At 41.1% G+C, this 27,185-nt stretch overlaps 1 protein-coding gene across 4 annotated transcripts in view; it reads right to left on the minus strand.

Moving 5' to 3' along the window:
- Positions 1–1,944: 1,944 nt before the first annotated feature.
- LOC147098594 (salivary plasminogen activator beta-like) overlaps positions 1,945–27,185 on the minus strand; it is a 50,485-nt gene continuing 25,244 nt past the window's right edge. For 3 of the 4 annotated variants that reach the window (XM_085970468.1, XM_085970469.1, XM_085970466.1), the window contains 11 exons: positions 25,717–25,811; positions 23,222–23,276; positions 20,496–20,621; positions 19,732–19,842; positions 17,677–17,851; positions 16,728–16,819; positions 11,416–11,608; positions 5,688–5,824; positions 5,366–5,506; positions 4,764–4,918; positions 1,945–4,092 (listed from right to left, as the gene is read on the minus strand). In XM_085970468.1, the coding sequence (XP_085826594.1) occupies positions 3,934–4,092; positions 4,764–4,918; positions 5,366–5,506; positions 5,688–5,824; positions 11,416–11,608; positions 16,728–16,819; positions 17,677–17,851; positions 19,732–19,842; positions 20,496–20,621; positions 23,222–23,276; positions 25,717–25,770 (1,398 nt within the window). In that variant the 5' untranslated portion in view covers positions 25,771–25,811 and the 3' untranslated portion in view covers positions 1,945–3,933. The remainder of the gene's footprint in view (positions 4,093–4,763; positions 4,919–5,365; positions 5,507–5,687; positions 5,825–11,415; positions 11,609–16,727; positions 16,820–17,676; positions 17,852–19,731; positions 19,843–20,495; positions 20,622–23,221; positions 23,277–25,716; positions 25,812–27,185) is intronic. The other variant, XM_085970470.1, reaches the window with a different exon arrangement.

Raw genomic sequence — 27,185 nt, forward strand, 5'->3', positions numbered from 1 at the left:
TAATCTCCATGATATTTTGGCCTGCAAGTTACTGGAAGAGTGCGAGCTGGAAATGGTGTGGTTCTCTCTACGGGGCATCTGGGATCTGAGTGGGCAGGACCATCAACTGTCTATCTCCTTAACCAATCAGATTGAAGGACTGTGAAATTAATAGCGCAAGGTCTGAACAAGAAAGTATACGTTAGAATGGTCAATTCAATGTCAAATCAGGTACAGAAAGGGAAATAAAGAGAGGGAAAGAAGGAACGGATTAAGACAGAGAAAAAAAGAGACAAAGAAGTATATATTTTTAAAAATAATTTTAATTTTCTTTCAAAAAAATCTCAGTTAAAACCTGAAAGAATTAAATGGTACTTAAATTGAAATGACTTGACTTAACTTTGTGGGCAGTTTACTTCATATCTACCGTGCAAGTACCGGAAGTTCACACTGCTCAATGCATTTGAATGGGGAACCTGGCAGTGAGATGTGGTTTTTATGAAGCATCTCCGACAGCAATTTTTCGATTTCCACGTTTAATCGCGCATCTGCCCTTGCTTCAAGTTGCTGTGGCATTTGCACATAAATAACAGCAAGCACTATTAGCCGCACCGTTACTTTAACAGCAATTTCTGGGCTGTACGTTACCGGTCTATTCATCTTGCAAAGTATCAATAATGTAAATACATTTAGCTGATTTTAGAACATTGTTACTTTTTTCCGAAGAGATTATCTTGAGGATTGAACATTTAATGCAGTTGCACAGACAGAAAACAATGCACCAACCAGAAATATCAGTGACCAGTATAGTATTTTTACACCTATAGGCCACATTTGTATTTGAAGTTTTGCATTATAAAGTAGCTGGTATGACCTATAGTTGTATGCATCCTTTGTGGATGCAATTTTTTCATTGAACAAATGCCAACATTATTAACTGCAAAGTTCACTGAACATTAATTTCCATGGCAGCTAACTGCTTCAATTACCTTGAAAATGCACAGCAATTTGCAATTTCCAGCCAAAAGCCAATGCATGGGCTCCACCTGTACCAAGACCCAAGGTTAACTATAAAGTAGGCACAAAGTCAACCACCAGTCGATAAGCTGCGCCCAATGCAGGTGTGTGACCTATTTGGCTTGTTTCTTAATCAAATGCTGTGAATGGATGTGCGCAGTCTGTAGTTGTAAAATTACAGAAACTATTAGTAAACATACATGTATTTCAAGAGTTAACTTTATTAATCTGTGTAGAAAAATTAATAAAAATTTATAGTAAATATCGTTGGACCATTGGTAATGCCGTGATTTTTTCAGAAGTCAATCAATGGTAGTGTTGCACATTTCCTATTTTCCTTATTACATAAGTGAAGATGAAAGATAAAGGCATCATTTTAGTTTGATATGTTTTTCTCAGCTTCTTTTGGAACAAAATGGAATTATATTGAGTGTCATCAAACTGAACATTTAGAATTTTTCAAAAATCCGTTGCAACTACTGACATTCTTTTTAAATGCCATATTTTTAAAAAGGCCCATATAGTTTACGATAGCAAAATACTGCAGATGCTGGAAATCCGAGCTCGGAACCAAGCTCCTGGTTTGGAAAGATCACTCGAGTGGCCCACGTGGATGGCCGGGTCGGACGGGCAGGTCACCGAGACAGAGGCGGGGCAAAGTTTGAAAAGCAAACTTCACATCGAAAGTGTGTCTAACCCGGCAGTACCAGCCCTGCCTTTTGATCTATTTCATTTCCTTTCCAGTTTTGAAAAAGGGTTAGACCCGAAACGTCGACTCTAATTTCTCTCCACAGATGTTGCCTGGCCTGCTGAGTTTTTCCAGCATTTTCTGTTGTTATTCCATATAGTTTACGTTGAGTTCTTTTTCAGGATTACACATGTACTTTGTACTTTATTGGTATTTTAAAATTTAAATTGCATAAATAATAGCTCATATTACACTATACATTAACCTTGGAATAACTTGTGAATTTATCCATAAAATACTGACATTGCACCTTGAGTAAAGAAAATTACATTTAGTATTCAAATGCAGCATATAATAATCAAATAAAAAATTTAAACTGTACCAAGAGGCTATTCACAACCACCGGACCTCGAGATAACATAACTGAAATGTTAACAGGAATACAAAATATAGTCACAATTTTCTGAAGTACTGTTGCATTAACATTGTAATCTCTTAGCTGATTATTATTTTATAAATACAAAAATAAACTTCAAATGAGCTTTATAGCTTTAAAAAGAAAACATTTCTTGGATTAGACATGGGACTTTTTAATTCTGTTTTGATCTGCATGCATATAAAACTCTTTAGCAATAACAAAATCATAATAAGTAAGAGGGACAGGTAACAATACAGAGCCTCATTCCAAATATATAGGCAGGATTTCAGATAGTTTTCATGGACTTAAAACTGAGTTATGTTTCTGGGAATAGGGTAAAATCACTTCCAAGTCTACTTGGTAGATAGCCTACCAGTGATTCAGATATTAACCCAGCAGCTGATGACCATACCTGCTATCCCCATTAACTAATATAAGACATATTTAAATATCCAGATTCTTGGAGGTGAACAAATAAAAACTCAGCTATATTTGCACTACAACTACCACAATGTCGTTCAAAAAATGATTCTGTCATAACTCTGTGTAGGAAATAAAGAAGCTTCCTTCTATGCTCTTCAGCTTTTAAAAGTACCAAACTGAGGTGTGAAATTTTAATCATGTCCAGTTTTAGAGTTACCAAGGTTGGATGAATTGAAGACTTGGACATATATTCATTTAATGTAGTCTTTGGATCCATGATAATTGTTCCCAATCCAGTTTGTGGGATATGTGCTACTTGCCCAAGGTATCTGACCTGATGTGTCCAAATTTTATTAAAGATTCAGATGTAATTACCTAGTGCATAGAATGTATCTTTTCCCAAATAAAAGTGAGAAAAATAAATTTGCATGAAGAACTTGAGGTCTAATTTAATTTTAGAAATATTCATGAATGCTCACAAAATACAGCAAGCATTCTTATAAAATAGACAGTGATAATTCAGCATGAACAGAAGTGAACTTGATGACCCACGAAAGAAAGAATTCTGGACATGAGGGTACAGTCTTAAGGAGGCTATGCTTTAACCTGGCGAAGCTTGCTGAGAGTGATAACTCATATACACTTTACACAGCCTATTGAATATCAAGAAAATGTAACAAATGGTGATAAGATATTTGCTTTGACAACAGTTGTATTGTGTGCTGATATTATGATGCAGGCACAGGTTTGACACCAGTATTTGCTTTGCAGCAGTGTAAGTGCATTGGTTTGCATCCTAATGACTGACATTTTTAGTATTAGGAAAGAGGTGGCTGGCCTGTCGGCTCTTCCCTAACATTAAAAACTTAAAGGCATGCCAGCCAACCTGTGAATTTCTTCAAGTTTAAAAAGTTTGCTTCTGGTTATACTACAGTTGTAGTATAACTTCCTCCCAGAGGTGGTCTCATATCTGACAGTCAAATGCAATATGAGACTGGCTCAGCAGTTACACTGCATATTTTGCATCACTGTAAAGCCAAAACTGGTTCACAGCAAAACAAACTGTCTTGTTGATCTACATATATCTTGTCTTCTACATATTAGTCTTTATCCTTCCCAATAAATTAGAGGATTTTTTTTTTTTTTTTTTTTAAAGTTCAGCTGTATTAAATGAAAAGTATAAAATTGAGTTAAGCTGCCTGACGCAGACAAAATTTGAAAAATGTTGCAGTTGTAAAATGTGCAACTGACTTAAGTTTTCAGAACTTTACCAAAATTGTAGATTACAGGAGTAAGATGAGGTAGATTGGATGAAAGTATTGTACCGGCTGCATAAACTTTACAAAAATGATTATTTAAAGGTCATTGATCAGCTGATATTGTGGTCAGTGATGTAAAATCTCCTAAATCAGACAATCATGTTTTCTTCAATCCACTGCATGTAGTTTGTAACTCTTGTGTAAACGCCTGGTTTATTTTTCCGGGCACACCCTTCTCCCCAGCTGATTATTCCATAAAGATGCATTTGTCCATTGTTTTCACATACTAGAGGTCCACCAGAATCTCCCTGTCATTAAAAGCAAAGAATAAATGTTTCATCTTTAATTGTAGCTTTAATAAATTCAATCAGAAGATTGCGGTTATTACTGCTTAAATACATATAAGAAGAGTCAGAAGATTAGTAATTAATTATAATATGGTTCAGTATCTGAGAATGAAAAGTAACAGTGAATTGGCTTTGCAATGCCAAAGAGCACAATATTTTAATATGGTTAACACATTTAAATCAAAATGTGCTGCAGAAATAACACAAGAGGTAATTTTGACTTTGTGCGTTAGTGTAAAATGGGTAACAGCAAATCCGCAGCCCATTTTACATGTCTCCCAATTTTAATTTCCATTGAAGTCAAAATGGTTGCACTGTTTGCCTGTGTAATAGTCACTATACTTTGAAGTAAATATTGTACACTTTTGAGATATTTCTGAGCAATGTGATAAAGCACATAATATAAATGCGATTTTTTTTTGTTGCCAGAATGCTGGAAATTCTGCCAGTCTGAAGAAGCCAATATATATGTATTTACCTTTTTAAAGCACAATTCCTTTCTAAGTAAAAATTGACTACATTTGTCAAAATCATTATAAGGTACCGTTTACTTTTAATACTTTGAATTCTGTCTCCTCAAATTTAGAGAATATCATGAGAAAATATGAATGAAGTTTGTCCTATTTACTTACTTTACAAGAATCTGCCTTCCAGTCAGGGTCAGGGTGTGCGGCACACAACATGTTGTCTGTTAATTTGTTTCCGTAATATTCAGGAGTCCCACATTCCTGCTGTGAAACTAAATGCACTCTTGCCTCCTTCAGGAATTTGGAGAAGAAAGGAGAAACTAAAATAAAATAAGAATATGCAATTAAAAATGTACACTTTGGGATTTAGCACCTGCCATTTTTTCAGCAATTTATTTGACATTGTCGGTTTGCAACACAATTGAGGCAAAGTGCTGGAAATATGTTGGTCTACCAACACATGTTTTACAAAGTGCCAAAAACTTTTACAGGACAAGTATTTAAATCAAATTACATGTATTATTTATATTTTGAGATCTACAATGAAGGAAGTGGCACCAAAATTTCAATTGACTTGTTACAAATAACTTGCATTGAGCAGTATTATCTTTGATGTACATGCACTACTTCAATCCATTGACTTCAATGAACTGTTTTATTAACAATGGAGAAAACCATGAAAAAGTTTTTTTTTAAAGCAAGTGAAGTTTGTGCCTTGAAGAAAAAAATATTACAGCAAGACATATAAACCAGAGTTTCCAACTTACATTCAGCTTGCTTCCCGTATCCAGAAACTTCACACTGAGTGTTTTCAGGAAATGTTAGATGTTTCGAAGGCAGACAGATAGGTTGCACAAGGTTAGACTCTTTTGCGCACATTCCTGATTGAGATTTTAACTTTAGCAGGGCTAAAAAGTAAAGGATACTCATTAGTCTAAATCTTTTGAAGTTTTGTGAGGAAAACAATAAATGTTGTGGAATTTCAGGAGTTATAATAAACATTAAGGATTCAGCTTAAGAGTTTTGATCTGAATCTTGTCTATAGTTCAAGCTAATCTAATACAGTACTTACAACAAACTTAATCTTACCTATGTCATTGTCATACGTATCTTCATTGAACTTTGGGTGAATAATTATTTTTTCCACTGCAAAGTTTTGAGCATTTTTAGAAGGTTCATTTATTGAAGGTGTTCCCAGAAATACATGATACTCTGCATGAGAAACTCTAAACAGAAAAAAGGTAATTTTTTAAGAACATTTTATTGCATTGCACAAAATGTACACACTTTTGGGTCGTAGTTAAATTACCATTTACTATTCAGTGAATACCCTCCAATTCCTGTTTACATAAGAAAGTCAGGCTTACATCAGGTTAACATAGGTCACAATTATCACTTAAGACTTGTCTCAATTTCTCTTCATAATAGGAGCTCCTAAAAAAATCTGCCATCAATAAACACCTCAGTTTATAAAAGTAAGCTCTTAAAAAACACACACAACCAAATTGGCTTCTTGTGGCATTGTACATAGGGAGTCAACATAAAGTGTAACCATTGGATGAAATGGGGTTAGAGGATGAAGTATGATTGGATCAGGGATTGCAGACGTGATTCAGTCCACATTTTCGTGTCATACATTCTGTCCTTATTTTTATATTACCATTATAAATTCTTGTGTCCACATTTATAATAGAAACTGCCTATGTAAACTTGCCACACTTCACTTGGCCAGTGCTGGGACTAGAATCCTGGTGAATCGAATAACTAGGGCTGTAGAGAGGGCTTTAAACTAATTAGTGGGGGGGAGGTTTCAAGAGAGCGAAAAATAAAAATGTCAGCGGAGAAGGCAATAGAGCAAGGTAGCAGTGGGGGAATTAAAAACCAGAGCGTGTCAGGAAGGGACAGAATATATAAAGATAAAGGTAAAGTAGTAAAGGGGGTAAAAGCAGGAATAAATTATCACAAAACATATTTAAAAGTTCTTTATCTGAATGCACGTAGCATTCGTAACAAAATAGACGAGTTGACGGTACAAATAGCTACACATGGGTATGATCTGGTGGCCATTACGGAGACATGGCTGCAGGGTGACCATGACTGGGAACTAAACATCCAGGGGTATTTGACTATTAGGAAGGACAGACAGGAAGGAAAGGGAGGTGGGGTGGCTGTGTTGATAAAGGATGAAATCACTGCAATAGTGAGAAATGATATTGGGTCAAAGGATCAGGATAGTGAAACGGTTTGGGTGGAGGTAAGGAATAATAAGGGGAAAAAGTCACTAGTGGGCGTAGTCTATAGGCCTCCTAACAGTTGCAACTCTATTGGTCGGAGTATAAATCAGGAAATAGTTGGGGCTTGTAATAAGGGAACAGCTATAATCATGGGAGATTTTAACTTTCATATTGACTGGACAAATCAAATTGGGCAGGGCAGCCTTGAGGAAGAGTTCATAGAGTGCATTAGGGACGGGTTCCTTGAGCAGTATGTTATTGAATGGGCAGCAGCACGGTGGCATAGTGGTTAGCACTGTTGCCTCACAGCGCCAGGGACCCGGGTTCGAATCCGGCCTCGGGCGACTGTCTGTGTGGAGTTTGCACATTCTCCCCGTGTTTGCGTGGGTTTTCTCCGGGTGCTCCGGTTTCCTCCCACAGTCCAAAGATGTGCGGGTTAGGTTGATTGGCTATGATAAATTGACCCTTAGTGTTAGGGGGATTAAATACATGGGGTTACGGGGATAGGGTGGGATATGTGTTGGTGTAGGGGTTACGGGGATCAGGTGGGATATGTGTCGGTGCAGGCTCGATGGGCCGAAATGGCCTCTATCTGCACTGTGGGGTTTCTGTGATTCTGTGAACCAACCAGGGGGCAGGCAATCTTAGATCTGGTCCTGTGTAATGAGACAGGATTAATAAAAAATGTCCTAGTAAAGGATCCCCTTGGAATGAGTGACCATAACACGGTTGAATTCCAAATTCAGTTGGAGGGTGAGAGAGTTGGATCTCAAACCAGCTTAAATAAAGGAGACTATGAAGGTATGAGAGCAGAGTTGACTAAAGTGGACTGGGAAAATAGATTAAGGTGTAAGACAGTACCTGAGCAGTGGTGTACATTCAAGGAGATATTTCACAACTTTCAAGAAAAATATATTCCATTGAGGAAAAAGGGGCGTAAAAGAAAAGACAGCCATCAGTGGCTAAGTAAAGTAATAAAGGATAGCATCCGACTGAAAACAAGGGCATATAAAGTAGCCAAATCTAGTGGGAGATAGAAGATTGGGAAGCATTTAAAAGCCAGCAAAGAACAACTAAAAGATTAATTAAGAAAGGGAAGATAGATTATGAAAGTAAACTAGCAAAAAATATAAAAACAGATAGCAAGAGTTTCTGCAGTTATATAAAAAGAAAAAGGGTGGCTAAAGTGAATGTTGGTCCCTTAGAGGACGAGACTGGGAAATTAGTAGTGGGGAACATGGAGATGGCAAAAACGCTGAACAAATATTTGGTATCAGTCTTTACAGTAGAGGACACTAAAAATATCCCAACACTGGACAAACAGGGGGCTATAGGGGTGGAGGAGCTAAACACGATTAAAATCACTAAGGAGATGGTACTCGGTAAGATAATGGGACTTAAGGCGGATAAATCCCCTGGACCTGATGGCTTACATCCTAGGGTCTTGAGAGAAGTAGCGGCAGGGATTGCGGATGCATTGGTGGTAATTTTCCAAAACTCCCTGGATTCAGGAAAGGTCCCAGCAGATTGGAAAACTGCTAATGTAACGCCCTTATTTAAAAAGGGAGGTAGACAAAAGGCTGGAAACTATAGACCAGTTAGCCTAACATCTGTGGTTGGTAAAATGTTGGAGTCCATTATTAAGGAAGCAGTAACAGGACATTTGGATAAGCATAATTTAATCGGACAGAGTCAGCATGGTTGCATGAAGGGGAAGTCATGTTTGACAAATTTGCTTGAGTTTTTTGAGGATGTAACAAACAGGGTGGATCAAGGGGAACCAGTGGATGTGGTGTATTTGGACTTCCAAAAGGCATTTGACAAGGTGCCACACAAAAGATTATTGCTCAAGATAAAAAATCACAGGATTGGGGGTAATATTCTGGCGTGGGTGGAGGATTGGCTCTCTAACAGAAAGCAGAGAGTTGGGATAAATGGTTCATTCTCAGATTGGCAACCAGTAACTAGTGGTGTTCCGCAGGGGTCAGTGCTGGGTCCCCAACTCTTTACAATCTATATTAACGATTTGGAGGGGGGGACCGAGTGTAACATATCAAAGTTTGCAGATGATACAAAGATGGGACGGAAAGTAGTGAGTGAGGAGGACATAAAAAACCTGCAAAGGACATAGACAGGCTAAGTAAGTGGGCAGAGATTTGGCAGATGGAATACAATACTGGAAAGTGTGAGGTTATGCACTTTGGCAGGAAAAATCATAGAGCAAGTTATCATCTTAATGGCAAGAAACTGGAAAGTACTGAAGTACAAAGGGATCTGGGGGTCCTGGTGCACGAAACTCAAAAAGTTAGTATGCAGGTGCAGCAAGTGATCAAGAAGGCCAATAGAATGTTGGCTTTTATTGCTAGGGGGATGGAATATAAAAACAGGGAGGTATTGCTGCAGTTGTACAAGGTATTGGTGAGACCGTACCTGGAATACTGCATACAGTTTTGGTGTCCATACTTAAGAAAAGACATACTTGCTCTCGAGTCAGTACAAAGAAGGTTCACTCGGTTAATCCCGGGGATGAGGGGATGGACATATGAGGAGAGGTTGAGTAGATTGGGACTCTACTCATTGGAGTTCAGAAGAATGAGAGGCGATCTTATTGAAACATATAAGATTGTGAAGGGGCTTGATCGGGTGGATGCGGTGAGGATGTTCCCAATGAAGGGTGAAACTAGAACTAGGGGGAATAATCTTAGAATAAGGGGCTGCTCTTTCAAAACTGAGATGAGGAGAAACTTCTTCACTCAGAGGGTGGTAGGTTTGTGGAATTTGCTGCCCCAGAAAGCTGTGGAAGCTACATCATTAAATAAATTTAAAACAGAAATAGATAGTTTCCTAGAAGTAAAGGGAATTAAGGGTTACGGGGAGCGGGCAGGAAATTGGACATGAGTCTAGGTTCGGAATGGTCATGGCCCTGTGGGTAGTGGAGTGGGCCCAGGGGCCGTGTAGCCTGGTTCTGCTCCTACTGTGTTCTAATTCTGTGTTAGATTTCAGGAGATGGTTTTATTCCTGTTCCTGGCTGGGCTGGAGATCGCCTTTACAGAAGGTAAGTACTGTAGAAAATATAGGGACAGAGTGATCTCCTGGAAGAATTTCGATCGCCTAGATGGGTCGGAGAGGAATTTCCCAGATTTTTTTCTCCCAAATTGGCCATTGGGTCTTTATCTGGTTTTTCGCCTCTCCCGGGAGATCACATGGGTTCGGGTGGATGGAGAGTGATAGAAGATTTGAGGTTAGGATCAGATCAGCCATGATCTTATTGAATGGTGGAGCAGGCTCGAGGGGCCGATTGGCCTACTCCTGCTCCTATTTCTTATGTTCTTATGTTCTTAAAGTGGAAAATGAGCACAAACTAGGTTTGACTTTGTATTTTCATGCCCATCATGTTTCTGATTTTCAGATTATGCTTCTATGGGGTGATCTTGATGCAATATATGTTTTAAATGTTACCTCTGAGCTAAACTTAGCTTTCAAGTGGTAAAGTTAACAGGATAGGGATAGCAGGTCAGATGTTTATTGGTTTTCAGCCGGGCATCTGAACCAGCATCCTGGGGACAATGAAAGAAAATATGACATTCCAACGACTGTTCAAATTCATTGCTGCTGACAATCCTATACATTTGAGCTCAATAGGGTCATTGCCAAATTAAGCTGGTGGTCTCTGCTCTTTGGCAGGGGAGTAGTCAGTTTTGACTAAAAGCTGACACTAGAGTCAGGCTTTATATATAAAAAAAACAGACACCAAAAATACAGACAGGCAGCAAAGTGCTGTGAGAAATGTAAAATACAGCAGACTTCAGGGAGAGAGGTTCTGCCCTGGGTTATAAGACACAATGCAGAGGAGTTATCCTGTTTCAGTCAAGCTTGTTATTATATGGAGATAAGTTGTATTGATTGAACTAAATTAATCTGGTCATAACTACAGTTTTGTATGTTCACATTACTGTGGAATAAAACAGTTTAATGATTCAAACCAAATTTCACCTCATCTCGTATTAATACTATATGCTTTTGGAGAGATTAAAAAAATATATCTGCAAAGGACACTGATATGTAGCAGTGTGAGTCAACGCCCAGAAAGTTACGTCGCATAGACCAATCACAGAAGCCAATGACATTGCTGAACCTCATAAATAATCTACTGCAAAGCCAAATTTGTAACCGAACCCCAAATGCAAACTCTTCTTTATGTAATATTTCAGGTGGTTTCAAAGTTCACGCATTGGCCTCCATTAGTTCGTGAAGGCTTTGAAGTGACTTTTTAGAAAGGAATAGGATGTTCATCTCTTGACTTGTAAAAACTTATCACTTCTGTGTACAATCTCTCTGAGATGGGTGATGATGACAAATGAACGGATCAGACCCTCACAGGAGAATAAAGGGGTAATTTTGCACTCTCAGCAGAAAGCCACACTCCCTGGGAGCGTGAGGCCAGAGATGTGGCTGCAGCACTGTAGCCCTGATTCTCCAAACCATACTCCCCACTTGCATGTGGGATCACAGAAATAACCCTAATACTTTAATTTGTAAAAAGGTACATAGCAAAAATATGCTGAGTTGCGGGTATAACCTACCTTGTGTCAATACAGTGTGCAGCTGTCAGAACCCAGCAAGGGTGGATCAGACTTCCTCCACATATAAAAAACGGATTTGTGGATCGTCTCTCAGTTATGTAGAGTGCTGCTTGCCAGGGATGAGATTCTATGGTGGCTTGATTTCCTCCAACAATCTTGTTAATTTTATACTGCCTCTGGCCACACTTTGGCACTGCGGAGAGAAGTTAAACATGGGTTAGCCCAATCATATTTATTGGGATGTTAAAACCCACATCCAAAGATATCTAAACTACCATAAAGAGTAGTATTAGTGCCGACAAACAAAAAAAAAACAGGCCAGATTTGTTCAAATGATTGATGAAAAAAAATTAATGTGGCCGAATGGTTAGTGATATTTTAATTACACATAATGGGCCACAAGTTAATACTGTTGGAAAACCGATGTTGCGGATGATACAGCCTGAAGGTTTCAATAATTTTGTTGTTCTGCAGCAGAGGATTTTGGTCATGTTAAAAATTGAAATCTCCACTGAGCCAGTTTATCCAGACTAGCTGAGAAATATCCTAGCTTCAATACCTGGGGGGAGAAATTCGGTATCGCCTGGCGCTAATTATCACCTCCGACTGCAAACTTGGCTTCTATCGCCTCTGGAGGTGATTGGAGCACTAAATCCGACGCTTCCCACCTGTCTTAAGGCGCTAACGCCGAGGAGCAAGGTGCTACCTCAGAGCGCTGGCGAAGCTCATGTGATGTCACAATGGAACACAGACAAACTGGCGCCGGCCAGTTCTTAAAGGGGAGTGTCGATCTTGCTCTCCAATCTACACCCTGCTCATTGCAGCCTTGAATCTCAGCCTGGAGAGACCTGTACATCAAATCTGCTGGAAAGAACAATGGAGCGGCCCAGGGAAAGAGCTCAGAGTGCAGCCCCCATAGTCTCTTCTAAATCGATGCAAGGAAGATCAAATCAAAATGAACCTGCAAAGTGCTGCTCAGTACCCAAAACTCCTTCACACAGCGTTGAATCTCTCCAGATGTCTCTCTCTCTCTCAGAATGCGTGGTGCAAAAATGTCGCCGACAAAAAAAGACAGGAAGCGGTCACCTTTAAATAGCGCTCCCCCAGTCCCTTCCCGACTGCAAAACGCTCCCCTCAACCTGTCGTTGTTAGCGGCAGGTGGAAAGGCAGGGGGCGCCACTCAATATCCGGTCCGGGGCGTTGTGCACTCAACTGACGTCACGATCTGCGGGCGTAGGAGATCATGGCGGTAGTGTTTAGCGTCGCCGCAAAATGTCTGGTCAATTTCGCGAGCGGCGCAAACATCGCCGCGCCCGGGCGCTAGTTGCTTTGCGCCCCATTAGTGCCCTCTTAGGGCGCTAACGGGAGACGCAAAGCAACAAAATTTTCCCCCCCCGTACTCTGCCGTGTTAGCTCATTTCAGTCGAATTGGTCTCGGTGTCCCTGAGTTGGGGAGTGGAAAGTTGGCTGGTGTTCCCACTCCTCATCACTTTCCGGAAACCTCTGTTGGAACTAGGTGAGCATGAATGTGGGGCAAGAACATCACTGAATTTTTGTAGTGATTCCCCTATGGTGGCGCAACCTATCAGCTCTCAATTTTGGGGCTTATACTTGAAGAATGGCCACTTGGGTGCAGCAGTGAAGGAGCACCGATGTCTTGGAATCAGTTCTTTCAGAAGATGATTAGGGGAGGGGAGACATTAATTACGGCAGAAATCAAACTGAAATTGCACATGCATACACCCAACTAAGCTCTTGTATTGTAAAACTTTTCTGAACCCATGGGTCACAAGTTTATACATTTACAGTGGTAGCTTACACGATAGTGTGCTTTGCTGGTGAACAGTACTTTTTGATCCTTATCACCAAAAACGAATGCTTTTATTAAAGGTTCATTAGAAAAAAAATTTAGTTAAACTAAGAATACTTTTCACTGTTTCATCAATGAAAGCAAATTAGAAGAGGGAGCCAAGGACAGAGATAACAGTGCAGGGGTGGGAAGACAGGCCATTGATGGAGATGCTCTGGTTACAGTTGGATAGGTATGATTGGAATCAAGTGAGGGCAGTCCCATTGACCTGAGCAACAGAAGAGAGACATTGGAGGAGGATGGTGTGACTGACCGTGTCAAAGGTTGCAGTGAGATTGAGAAAGATGAGGAGGGATAGTGCAGCACCATCACAGTCCTAGAGTGTATAATTTGTGACTGTTTGGGGCCATTTCAGTGCTGTGGCAGGGGCAGAAACCTGGCTGAAGAGATTCAAGCATAGAGTTGCGGGAAAGATGGGCATGGATTTGGGAGGCGCCAACATATTCAAGGACTTTGAAGAGGAAAGGGATGTTGGAAATAGGGCAGTATTTTGTAAGTACAGAAGGTTCAAGGGTGTTTTTTTGATGAGGGGGTGATGATGGCGTTTTTGAAAGGTAGGGGGACAGTACCTGAGGAGAAGGAACCATTTACAATGTCAGCTAGCATGGAAATTGAGGAAGGACAGTTGGTTGGTCAGCAATTTTGTGCAAATGGGGTCAAGAGTGCAGGAAGTGGGTCTCATGGACTAGTTGAGCATAGAGAGGAGATGAGGAGAGATCGGTGAGAAACTCATGGGTTCAGGACTAGAGTGGGCAAGGGGAATGGGGAAGCACCAGCAGACGAAGCTGACTGGATGGTCTCAAACTTAGTGACAAAGAAGTCCATGAGTTCCTCACAACTGTTGTTGGAGGTGAGGATAGAGGGGCAGGGAAGAAGGGTTTACAGAGACATTTGGTCGTGGAGAAAAGAAGAGGGCTTATCTTTGCTTTTATGATGTTTTTTGGGTAGTTAGAGGTTTTGGCAGAGGCGAGCAAGGCCCAATAATGCTTGATGTGATCCAGCCAGATCTAGAGATGGATGGCAAAACTAGTTGTGTGGCAGATATGCTCAAGTCTGCATTTCCTTGGACTTGAGAGAGTGAAGGTGGGGGCATACCAGGAGGAACGACCAAGATGGGAGAAAATAATTGTTTTATTGGGGACAACAGTATCAAAGGTGGGGATAAGGGAATAGTTGAGCAGATCAACTATTTCCTCAGGTAAGTATTGTAGTGAATGGAGGGCCAAAGGCTAGATAGTTGGGAGTTTGAAAGTGCAGTTATGTGACTTTGGAGAATTTATTCCAGGGGCGGTGCAGAAGAAAGTGGGATTGGAATGGTATAGGGAGGAAGAAACTTGAGGTTGGGCGGTAAAGATAAGGGTCAGAATTTTGCCTGCACTCAGCAGATGGGATGGGTGGCGGGTCAGCTGTTAAATTTTAAAGAATTGACAGCGGGTCCGGAACCCGCTGTCAAAATGCGCACACTGGACTTTCCCAATGTCGGGTCTGCCAGCGCTGAGCAAACCTGACAGGCAGCGGCGGGGGAGGCAATTAAAATCATTATTGGCTTGTTTACAGCCACTTATTAATTTTTTTTTGCAGCTTTTTGGATTTGATAGGTCGCCCACTGGTTTCCCACTGTGCCTAGACCTCTTCTGTGAAGCTGAGGCAGGAGGTCAGTGGCCATTGAATCAGCTGATGAGTTGACAGCTTCAAATGTTAAGTCAAAGCTCCCAGCTGATTGAGATATGTTCCCTTAACCACTGGCTTCTCTAAACTGCATTTCCACTACAGATTCAGGATGCTGCAAGTCTTTATACAAGTCTCCATACAGTCTGACCTCATTACCTCTCCCACCACTGACAGATCGCTTCTGTCATCTCTACTTCACCTGCCATCTATTCCATCAGCATGGGTGCCTGTGAAACTCTCTCACCTTGGTCCTCAGAATTCCACCACGATCGGCCCCAACACCAACATCACCAGGCACACCAACAACAACACCAACCGTCTCCGTAATCACCTGATGTTGCACAGGACAGAGGGCCTCAGCACCCGACCGCATTGCTGCCTGGGAGGCAAGGGATGGCCTCACCATGGCCACATTAACGTCACTTAACGCTGTACACCCTGGCTGCCACATGATGCGCTAGGTTGGCACCACCCCACACCAACAACATAAAGCATCCCTACAATGCCCAAGCCATTCCTTTTGCACTCATCGCCATTGCGGGGGGGTACCGTTATGTTTCACCATTCACTGTAAATCACTAAGCCACTTCCAAAGGTGCACACAAATCTATCCAAGAACGTAAAGTGTTGAAAATACAGATTTCAAGGTTTGCCTGCACATTAACAGAAACTTTACATGCACATTGCATAAAACACCCAAGTGCCTACCCTTGTGTATTGTTAGTTGGTATGATCGGACTAGGATGAGGGTGAGTGTGAGGGGTGGCTAGTGAGATGGGGATGTGATAATGTAGATAGAGAGGGATGGGTGTAGGTGCAAGGTAAGTTGGGTGATTAAGGATGTGCAGGAGTAGGGTAGGGAAGGCAGAGTGATGGGGATGTTATGAGTGGCACAGCAGGATGAGGTTGAGTGTGGCTTTGCAGTAACGTTTCGTGATTTACTGAGATCACTGTAAGGTTTGTGCCACTGCAGCCTGGTCCTCCTGATGACATTCCTGCTTGTGCCCTCCTGTGCAATGTGCAACCAGGCTGCGTTAGTGTCCTGGGGAGGTGTCTTCCGCCCATGGGAAGGGAAGAGAACCTCCCTGCGTGCTGTGACTCCCTCCATAAGCATATGGAGGGAGTCATGGGAGAACCTGGGTGCAGCCGTGCACCTCTGTGCAGTGCATGTCAGTGTTTGCAGCACCTCAATGCTGTGGAACACTGACAGCACAACTGTCAAAATAAATTTGACCATGGTCCCTTTTAAGGAAACCGACTGATGACAAATGACATCATCAGACCTGCTTCCTTCAATAGGCCGTGAAACTCGCTGGGCGGACTTAACAAGCCCCATCATCGGAACGTCATTTCGGAGGCCGGGCTGGAGCTAGCAGCGGGGCCGAGACCGGCCACCAACATTGCCCGCCAAGGTTTGTAAAATCGTGGCCAAGGATTTAAAACGAGATGCGAGAGGGGTGGAACAAGGTTAGTTGCTCAAAGGAGAAGGTACTGAATGAGTAGTGGAAGAGACCAGTGTGTGACTGTCAAGTAAGGGATACAATATCCATGTCAGTATGAAAAAACAGCGCATACAAAAGTATTCCATCCATCCAAACTCAAATATAGAATGGACTAAGTATTTTGCTGTTCTCTGTACTTGAATAACCAGGCACCACAATAATGTTTAATAGTCAAAAAAAAATTCAACAACTACTTGTTTCTGGAAAATGTTTTCAAATTATTATTTTAAATTGTTTTTCCAATAGCAATTGAAAAGGTTTTCACTTACTGACTACTGTCTGACATTTTGGGATATCACAGAATTCCCAGGACATTGTACTGTGAACGTAACACCAAGGCTTGCCATCACCATCTGGATTCCTTTATAGTAGAAACATCAAAAAAGCCAGAACAGATTAGTCAACCTCTGGTCAACCTACAATCGCAAATAAAATGAACCCCATTTATCAGACATTAAAAAAAGCTGAAAGTGCGCAACAGGAAAAAGTCAGCGTCTGAAAGAGAAAGATAGACTGACGTTTCTCATGGCACCCTTCATCAGAAAATAATGCAAACCCTATCATTTGTTTTCAGATTCTGACTGAACAGCTGAGCATTGCTAGATCTTTCTGGCATTAATATGGATTTCCAGTTTTCTTTCTACCAGCAAAGACATAATTGAAAATAGTCTAAATGAAGAAATTGGTAGCTATGTTTCTGGGGAATGCAGTTATCCATTTAAAAACTCTTGGATTTATATGTAAGCTGTTTTAAATGTTGTATTTAGATATTTATCCAGGATTACTGACTCTCACAGGAATTCTTGTATGTAAAAATGTTAACAATTTCATTTCTTCTTCCCCCACCTGCTGTCTACCTCCAACCCCCAAATAAACTGCAGGTTTAAATACATGAAGCAATGTCTGGGGAAACAACTGGCTATTTCAACTGTTTTAGAAATCTAGCTTTAAAATTAACCCAAGGGCTTGTTACCCTTTTCACTGTAATCCATCATCTTCCAAATTTGGAAGCTGAATTTTCACACCGACGTAGAGATTTAATTGTTAGTGGTGTCTTTTGGTTTGGTTTAAAATAATACACCAGAAGAACCATTGTGGTCCATCTGACTAGTCCCATTTCTGAGTATCTCTTCCCTTATTTAGTCTGCATAGAAATCTGTGATTAAGTCATTTCAGGAAAAATTATTCACCAAAGCATGATGAAAAGACAAAATGTACCTGCAGTTGTTGTGACTTCCAAGACCCAGTTCTAATGCATCGTATCTCATTGCACTGTATTTTCTATCAAGAACAGCTGACGAGTCCCATTTCAAGCATTCTGCGCCAGACACTGTGTAGTCCCTTGTGCCCCTGTAATCTTTTCCACTGTCGTGAATGCAATGGGATTTGGTGTCTAAAAAAACCACCAAATATATCAATGTAATTGCATTTGACAGTTCATTTCAGCGTCTGAAGCCACGGATGAAAAGTATCCCACAGTGTGCTTTTGCTAATTAGGCATGCCGTTATTTAAAATGGTTTGAATTAACACAGGAAAAGCTGCTTTAAAAACTGCCAACAGCCTTGCATATATTTTTTGCATGTGGAATGATAAATGTAGTAACACAATCTTTTCTCCAATGAGAATTTTGCACCTATCCAGTAAATGGTTATATTCCATTTCAAAAGGGAATTGGATATATACTTGAAAAGGAAAGGCTTGCATGGCTAAGGGAAAGAGCAGGGGAGTGGGACTAATTGGATAGCTTTTTCAGGAGCGGGCACAGGTACGATGGGCTGAATGGCCTCCTTCTGTACTGTAAGATATGATAAATTCAACTACTTTATTTTCTAACCCAAGTGTTGCTTTTTTCCCCTTTCAATCTGAATTAAATAGTCCCATTCCCCGCACCGGCCCCCCACTCCTGGATCTCTCTGTAGCCAACAGCACAAACAGGTGACCTGCTCTTAGGCCCCGCCAACGTTGTTTTGAACCACTTGAGAGGTGTGTAAAGTGGTCTTGTGGTGATTCCACCTTCAGGTCTCTGTCTCACCCTACTAAGCACATTCCCACAGCGATGCAATTGAGATAAGCAACAAGTTAGTGTGTGATGGACTGTGACCGCAAACTGATGTCCCTGTTATTCTATGTGTGATGGCATACTGGTTTACCTTCATCTTACACAGCCCACCATCACTACAATGACCCATTTGTTACTTAAATTTCCATCAAATGCTTCCTAACTTAAAAAGATCGAAAACAGTGCTAAAATGATTTGGTTTTGAATGCAATTTTATATAAAGTGGTCTTTAATGTCAGTTTGCCTCTTGCCCGCTGCAGGACTTGAGCGGATAATGTAGGATAATATTCCAGTGCGGTGCTGAGGGAGCACTGCATTGTCCGAGGTACCGTCTTTAAGATTAAATATTAAATCAAGGCCCCATCTGCCTGTTCAGGTAGATATAAATGGGGAAAATTCAGTTGTTTGCGCCTCCCGTTAGCGCCTTAAGAGGGCGCTAATGGGGCGCAAAGCAACTAGCGCCCGGGCGCGGCGATGTTTGTGCCGCTCGCAAAATTAACTAGACATTTTGCGGCGGTGCTAAATACTACCGCCACGATCTCCTGCGCCGGCAGATCGTGACGTCAGTCGAGTGCGCAACGCCCCGGTAGCGCCCCGGACCGGATATTGAGTGGCGTCCCCTGCCTTACCGCCTGCCGCTAGCAACGACAGGTTGAGGGGAGCGTTTTGCAGTCAGAAAGGGACTGGGGGAGCGCTATTTAAATGCGGCTGCTTCCTGCCTTTTTTTGTTGGTGACATTTTTGCACCACGCATTCTGAGAGAGAGAGAGAGACTTCTGGAGAGATTCAACGCTGTGTGAAGGAGTTTTGAGTACTGAGCAGCACTTTGCAGGTTAATTTTGATTTGCCCTTCCTTGCTTCGCCAGAGCTCTGAGGTAGCGCCTCGCTGCTCGGCATTTGCGCCTTAAGACAGGTGTGAAGCGCCTGATTTAGTGCTCCAATCACCTCCAGGGGCGATAAAAGCCAAGTTTGCCGTCGGAGGCGATAATTAGCGCCAGGCGCTAAACTTTGCGCACGGCCGATAACGGCGCCCCAAATGGGGCGATACTGAATTTTTCCCCCAAAAGATCCAATGGCACTGGGCAAACAAGAGCATGGAAGTTCTCTGCTGTCGTGGTCAATATTCCTCCCTCAACCAACACCATTAAACGAAATTTCATAATATCACTACGTTGAATATCAATGATAGGTTAGTTTGCTGGATGATAACATACCTATCTCACAGTGTTCACCAAGATATCCCTCGGGGCAATGACAGATATAATCCTTTGAATAAAGAAGTTGTGCACAGCTTCCTCCATTTAGACACCTGTTTGTGGTGCATTCTGTAATTGTAAAAGGTAATATTTAAAAACATAGTTATCATAAGTTAGTATCAGAAAGAGTACTGCAGACACTCTTAGGTTCTGTGTTTTGCTACTTGGTATTGCATTAAAGTTCTACATAAATTTGTGTTCATCCAAAACTCTGCTGCCCGTATCTTAACTCACACAAAGTCTCTTTCACCCACCACCCCTGTGCTTGCTGGCCTACGCTGGCTCCCAGTCTGACAACGCCTCAATTTTAAAATCCTCATTCTTGTTTTCAAATCCCTCCATGGCCTCGCCCCTCCCTATCTCTGTAGCCCCCTGCAGCCCTACAAGCCTTCGAGATCTCTGCGTTCCTCCAAATCTGGTTGCTTGTGCATCCCTGATTTTAATCGTTCTATCCTAAGCTCTGGAATTCCCTCCCTAAACCTCTCCTCCTCTCTACCTCTCTCTCCTCCTTTAAGATGCTCCTTAAAACCTACCTCTGTGACCAAGCTTTTGGACATCTGTCCTGATATCTCCTTCTGTGGCTCAGTGTCAAAAATGTTTTTATGAATAACCCTCTTGTTAAACACCTTGGGACGTTTTACTATGTTAAAGGCACTATATAAATGCAAGTTGTTATATTAGCTAGTAACAAGAACCAGCGGACTTTGCAAGACTGATTTTACCTTTTGTGCGTACATTGTAACATATTGCACTCCATCTGCATCTACATTTCTGTACATTGCTCCTGTGAATTCGCAGCCAGGTGTCACCTCTTCTGTGGATTTCAAATGGCGATTCTATGCATGTACCTGACAGGGAAACGTTGAACCATTTTGTGTTTTTAATACATGTTCACCTATTTATAAAATACCTCAGTAGTTTAGGAATGACAAAACCACAGTTGAATTGAATATTGTGACCGAGTAATGTAGTACAAACTGAATTAACTTGAAAATCTGAAGGTCACAGATTTATATCCTTAAACTGCTTGAGATTTGAATCTGACATCCTGATAGTTTTGCTGGCTGTCAGATGGGAGATCAGACACAATGTTTTGTGATATTTAAATACTCTATTTTAAGTGATGGTGATGGTTGAGAGTGGAACAGAAAATCTGACTTTGCCATTTAGGTCCACTTTAAACTGGTAATGACACTAGAAGAAGATGAACTTAGATTTATATAGTGCATTTCAAGACCTCAGGACATCCCAAAGAGCTTCACAACCAATTAAGTATTTTTGAAGTGCAGTCACTGTTGTAATTTAGGGAAATACGGCAGCAAATTTGTGCACGGTTAGGTCCCATAAACAGCAATGAAAGAAATGACCAGATCATCTGTCTTACGTGTTAAGAACATATGAATTGGGAGCAGGAGTACGCCATTTGGCTCTTCGAGCCTGCTCCGTCATTCAGTAAGGTCATGGCTGATCTTCTACCTCAACTCCACCTTCCCGCACTATCCTCCATATCCCTTGGTTCCTTTAGTATCCAAAAATCTATCGATCACTGTCTTGAATATACTCAACGGCTGAGCATCCACAGCTCTCTGGGGTAGAGAGTGAAGAAATTTCTCCTCATCTCAGTCATAAATGGCCGACCCCTTATTCTGAGACTGTGACCCCCTAGTTCTAGACTCCCCAGCCAGGGAATACATCCTCCCAGCCTCTACCCCGTCAAGCTTTTTAAGAATTTTATGTGTTTCAATGAGATCACCTCTCATTCTTCTAAACTCTATGGAATATAGGCCTAGTCTACTCAATCTCTCCTCATAGGGCAATCTGCTCATCCCAGGAATCAGTCTAGTGAAACTTCATTGCACTCCCTCTAAGGCAAGTGTATCCTTCCTTAGAAAGGAGACCAAAACTGTACACAGTACTCCTGGTGGGGTCTCATCAAGGCCCTATATAATAGGAGTAAGATTTCTTTACTCTTATACTCCAATCCCTTTGTAATAAAGGCTAACATGCCATTTCCATACGCTTTCCTAATTGCTTGCTGTACCTGCATGTTAACTTTCTGTAATTCATATACAAGGGCACCCAGGTCACTCTGAATACCAATATTTCCCAGTCTCTCACCATTTAAAAAATATTCTGCTTTTCTATTTTACCTACCAAAGTGGATAACTTCACACTTCTCCACATTATATTCTATCTGCCATGTTCTTGTCTACTCACTTAACCTGTCTAGATCCCTTTTCAGCCTCTTTGCATCCTCTTCACAGATTACTTTCCCACCTAACTTTGTATCATCAGCAAACTTGGATACATTACGCTTGGTCCCCTCATCCAAGTCATTGATATAGATTATGAATAGCTGAGGCCCAAGCACTGATCCTTGCGGTACCCCACTAGTTACAGCCTGCCAACCCGAATATGACCCTTTTATTCCTACTCTCTGTTTTCTGTCCGTTAACCAATCCTCAATCCATGCAAATATATTACCCCCAAACCCATGAGCCCTAATTTTGTGTAATAACCTCTTGTGTGGCATCTTATCGAATGCTTTCTGAAAATCCAAATACACTATATGTCATAAATCGCAACTTCTACAAGAAGTAACTCAGGAAGTACTACTGGACGGCCAGCTGAGGGAGTTGTCCGAGGAGTATAAATACTCGGGCGTGGGCCCAACTTGGCCAGAGACAATCTGGAAACAGGAAGCTAGTGACTACTAACTAGACCTCCATGTTTTGTTACAAGTTGATTAAAGCCTTGCTTTATGTTCAACCAAGTGCGTAGTGAGTCTTTATTACGTCACTATATATCCACTGGTTCCCCCTCATCTACCCTGCTAGTTCCAACCTCAAAAACGGATTTGTCAGACACGATTTCCCTTTCACAAATCTGTGTTAACTCTGCCCAGTTGAGCCAGTTATGAAAAAGATACTAATCTAGCCTGCCTCTCCTTTCTAACTAAAGGAGGTTTTATTTGTAAGTGGCTATGTTGGGATGGCGAGGAAAATTTAGGCGCAAATATAAAATAAATTGTGTTACCCTGGCCTCTGATTCAATCTCCCAGCCCAGCCACTGTTTCAGGCTGAATGAGACCATTTGCAGCCTTGGCGTCCTATTCAACTCTGAGCTGAACTACTGACCCCATATACTTTCCATCACAAGGACCGCCTACTTCCATGATATCGCCCTCTTCCACCTCGATTCCATCGACAGTGTAAGTATGCACATCACCCAGATGGGGTCACTGGACAGCATTCAGGAGTGGAAGCACTGGCTCATCTTTTGCCCTCTTTAGCTCAGGGATTGATGAGGTTAATTGAAGCAGCCCCACCATTGTCTCAGCTGACACCAGTTTAAAAAAAAACTGAACATGATTGTCTGATGAAACATGTTCCAATGTGCCCCATACTTAACGTTGGGAGGGTGCCAGATGTTTTCAATGGTAGCTTACCTGTTCTGCTTGAAGTATATTTCTTTCTTTTAAGCAACAGTTTACTCAGCAGTCTCTGTAAAAGAGGTAGAGTATGAGTAATGAGAAATCTCCAGGACATAAAGAAGTAGCTTTTGATTTAAATATATCAGATTCAATCACACCCATCCTGTTCCTTTACACATCACATAAGAGACGAAATGGCATGCTTTAAGCATATTTCGCGAAAGAAAATGAATATGAAATTGCTGTCAACTTTATTTCAGATTCTGTAAAAAAAAATATACATTCCTGAAATAGTATAAAGGAAATTTCATGCAACACCCTGACGACTCAGTCAGTTCATCCCAGGAGTAGCTGAAACGCGTAGACCAGTAAAGTCCCAGGTTTAATCCCCAGTCTGTGCTGAGTCAGCAGGTCTCAGCTGGGCATGAGTAGGGGCACTATAATTGGCTTCAGTACCCCTGCTTTAGGGAGAGGAAGATCAGGTGGTGTGTGTCAATCAGCCATCTGGTGAGGACAGATGTGATACTTCTCAAAGTTGAATAACCTGCCAACAATCCCTATCAAAGCTTACAGGTGAATAATGGCCACTGGGCAAAATATCAGAGGGTGACTGCCACCCTCGAATCATACCCAACAAGGAGTAAATTCCTTTAGGAGAGAAGGGGGAAAATGAGAGCAGGAAGACATTTAGAAACTGCTCGAATGTTTCTGGAGCCAAGGTATTAGCAATCAGGGATTGTGTAAGGAGGAAGTGGTTGGGGGGGGAAATAAAATACTCCCCCTTTTAATTCAAAATGGAGATACAAAATGTCAGTTAAAGACAGAAAATTCTAACCACTAACTCTCTGAGGAGTTAGAGCATTATTCTGAGCTACTTGCCATCCCAAACACTCGCTCCCCAGTGGAATGCTGGTTAGAGTATTTCAAAATAACATCTTGAAGAAAGCTGTCCTGCATAGATCATTCCACCACTTTGAAGGCAGCTGTCCATCAAATAACTGATGAGAACATTTGTGAGACGTGGACTAGCAGCGGCTGGAAGATATTGCCTGAGGACTGGGTATGAGAAGACACGTTCATATATCTAGGGTCCAAGTCCTTCCATGAATGGGTTACAGAGACATAAGCAGCTGCTATTGAAGCTCTGCAACTCCAACTGGTGGAGTATAGCGTGCGTCCATGCTGTGGTCAGGACAATGGTGGCAATGGACTCAAACTTTTTATGGCGAGTCAAGCTCCTCACCATGCCACTGAGGAGTTCCTGATAATGCTTTCCACCTTGCAAGGCCTAAACCTGTGCTTGTCGGTTGTCTCATGACTGCCTTGTGGCTATCTTTCTTTGGAAGGGAGATCAGGTCTCTTTCTGGTCAAGCTGACTCAAATAAGTCAACTCTCTGTGACAGACTTGGAATCTAGTATTTGAGCCAGGAACATCCATGGTACTCCAGGTCATTGTTCAAGATTGACAAGCCATCCTGGCTCATTAATGGGACCTGAAATGATAGATCTGTTATTGGCGGCTTTGAATCTTCCTCCACAGCTCCAGATAATCCTGGAATACAATGCCCAAATGGGCAGGGTGGACAAGCAGCTGAAAGGTTACCAGGTCTGTGTGCTAATAAGTTGCTCAATTGTAGCTGGTTAAACTCCAGTAGTAGCCAACCCACACTTGAGTGTCCCTGAGCTCTGTCCATCTCCATGTAAACTGTTTGGATTTAGTTAAGTGAAGCGTGTCCCTATAGGGAGAGATTGAACACTCCGAATCAGGTAATCAGAAACTCTACCTATGTGGTTTGGAAACTCTGAAGCAGGGTGGTGGGTTTCTGCACAGGTTAGATATGCAGCTGGCTAAAAAAAATAGTTGGAAAGCTGTAACAGTGCTGCTGCATATTGAAACATCAATGCACAGGGATGCAGGGTGGAGGAGCAAATATTTGAGCTACCTCCATTAATTTCCTGAATTCAACTGCATTGCGTGGGCAGGTACTGAACAGAATACTGGTGTCTTCTCACATGGAGCCTTCAGGGTATCATACCTCATCACTAATATTTATCATTGAAATAAACAACCTGGATTCAGAAACTCAATGCACTATGGTCAGATGACACCAAACTAGGATGGGTAACGTAATCTGAAAAGGCAGCTCAGAAATTACAGAATGAGTTGGACAAGTGAGCAGAACAATGGCAGGCAAAATTTAATGCAGAAAAATGTAAAGGGCTGAAATATGAAGAAAAAGTAGATGTCACACGCACTTCATGAATGGTGTTGAAATAGCTAAAGGTGAAACACAAAGACACCGAGGATTCTCAGTAGACTCAATGCTAAACATCTCCAACCAATGCAGAGCAGCAATCAACAAAGCCAACAGAACATTGAACTACATCGCCAAAACAAAAGAAAACTATTTTTTAAAAGTCAGTTCTATAAAAAAAAACATGATTTCTTTTAGTTTTTCTTCAGATTAAATCTTTCTGTTTAAACTATTTTGGTGATTACAGTCTCTTACCATCTCAATGCAAATGCTGAATGACAGCAGTAAAATCAAAAGCAGGATCTTCATTTTTTTCTGTTTTTCCCAAAACTTACTTTCTTGGTGTATTTCTGCAAAGAAAAGAGGCAAGTGGACTTACAACTAGCGGCACCTCATGGCGTGACGTGTTAAACATTCCTTGCATTTTAAGTAGTGAACTATTTGTACTTTTAAGCATGTCCTGCTGAACAGATAAGAAAACATTATCACCAGTGTAATAGATGGGATGATAAATATTCTACCAGGGTTCTTTTTAATTTTCAGTTTGGAACATGGAGGGAAATAAGAAGAATCTATATCAATTCAACAACAATGTTTTTGACAGGTTCAAAGGTGCAATCTTTCTGCACGTCCGTTTTAATAAAGGTTACATTTTCAAAACTGATGAAAAATGGCATTGTTGAACAAACTGCAAGCTGAATATTCCTGACAACAAAGCCCCTTTAAGGCTGACATGTTTACCATGAAGGGTTAGTATTACTGCTCCTTCTGCCTGTTAGTAAATGTATAATTAACTATCTGGTGAGTTCATGGTCCTCTTCACTTCGAATTAGCATTTTCACTAATATAAACAAAACAACTATGCAGAATATGTTAATTAACAGGTTGGCAGTTTTTATAGGCATTTTCTGATATAGAAGGAAAAGCAAATGCTGTCATTTTACTTTATATTTAAAATTTTTTTTTACTCTAGAATACTTTTTGCTCCCAGGGCTTGCTCGTGTTTTGCAACTTTGCACAGAACACTACTTTAAAAAAAAATCATTCTTGGGATGTGGGTGTTGCTGCCAAGGCTGGCATTTATTGCCCATCCTAGAAATATAATTGCCACCAGCCTGCAATAACTTAAGTGAAACTAGTCAAAGAAATCTTCAAAACATTTAAGTGGAGATATTGGTGAAAACAAGACTATACACATTCAAGAATGTCAAAAGACTTCTGATAAGAACTTAGCCTTTTGAATAAAAGAGTAGTGTTTTAATTTCTCCCCGACACATTGAGATGATGCAGTGACTGTCCACTAATAGTAAAATTACTCAACCAAAATCACAACCTATCATTGGTAAACTGTGTTGTGTCTGAAGCTGAACATTTTTTGTATTCAATAGATGTGAATAACATATTCTGTTTGGTATGTTAAAGTCCTGGTAAATATTGAACTAACTATTATGGGGATACTTTCTTCCTTGGAGATGGAACAGAATTTAATCATTTCAGGTGTTAGAAAGAAAGATTTGCATTTATATAGCGCCTTTCGAGACCTCAGGACATCCTAAAGCACCTTACAACCAATGAAGTACTTTTGAAGTGTAGTCACTGTTATAATGTAGAAAACACGGCAGCCAATTTGTGCACAGCTAGGTCCCACAAACAGCAATGAAATAAATGACTAGATCATCTGTTTTAGATGTTGATTGAGGGACAAATGTTGGTCAGGACACCAC

Source organism: Somniosus microcephalus, chromosome 29, assembly GCF_052327205.1.
Source record: "Somniosus microcephalus isolate GS21.2 chromosome 29, FLI_Smic_1.0, whole genome shotgun sequence".
In the NCBI taxonomy this organism is placed as follows: domain Eukaryota; kingdom Metazoa; phylum Chordata; class Chondrichthyes; order Squaliformes; family Somniosidae; genus Somniosus; species Somniosus microcephalus.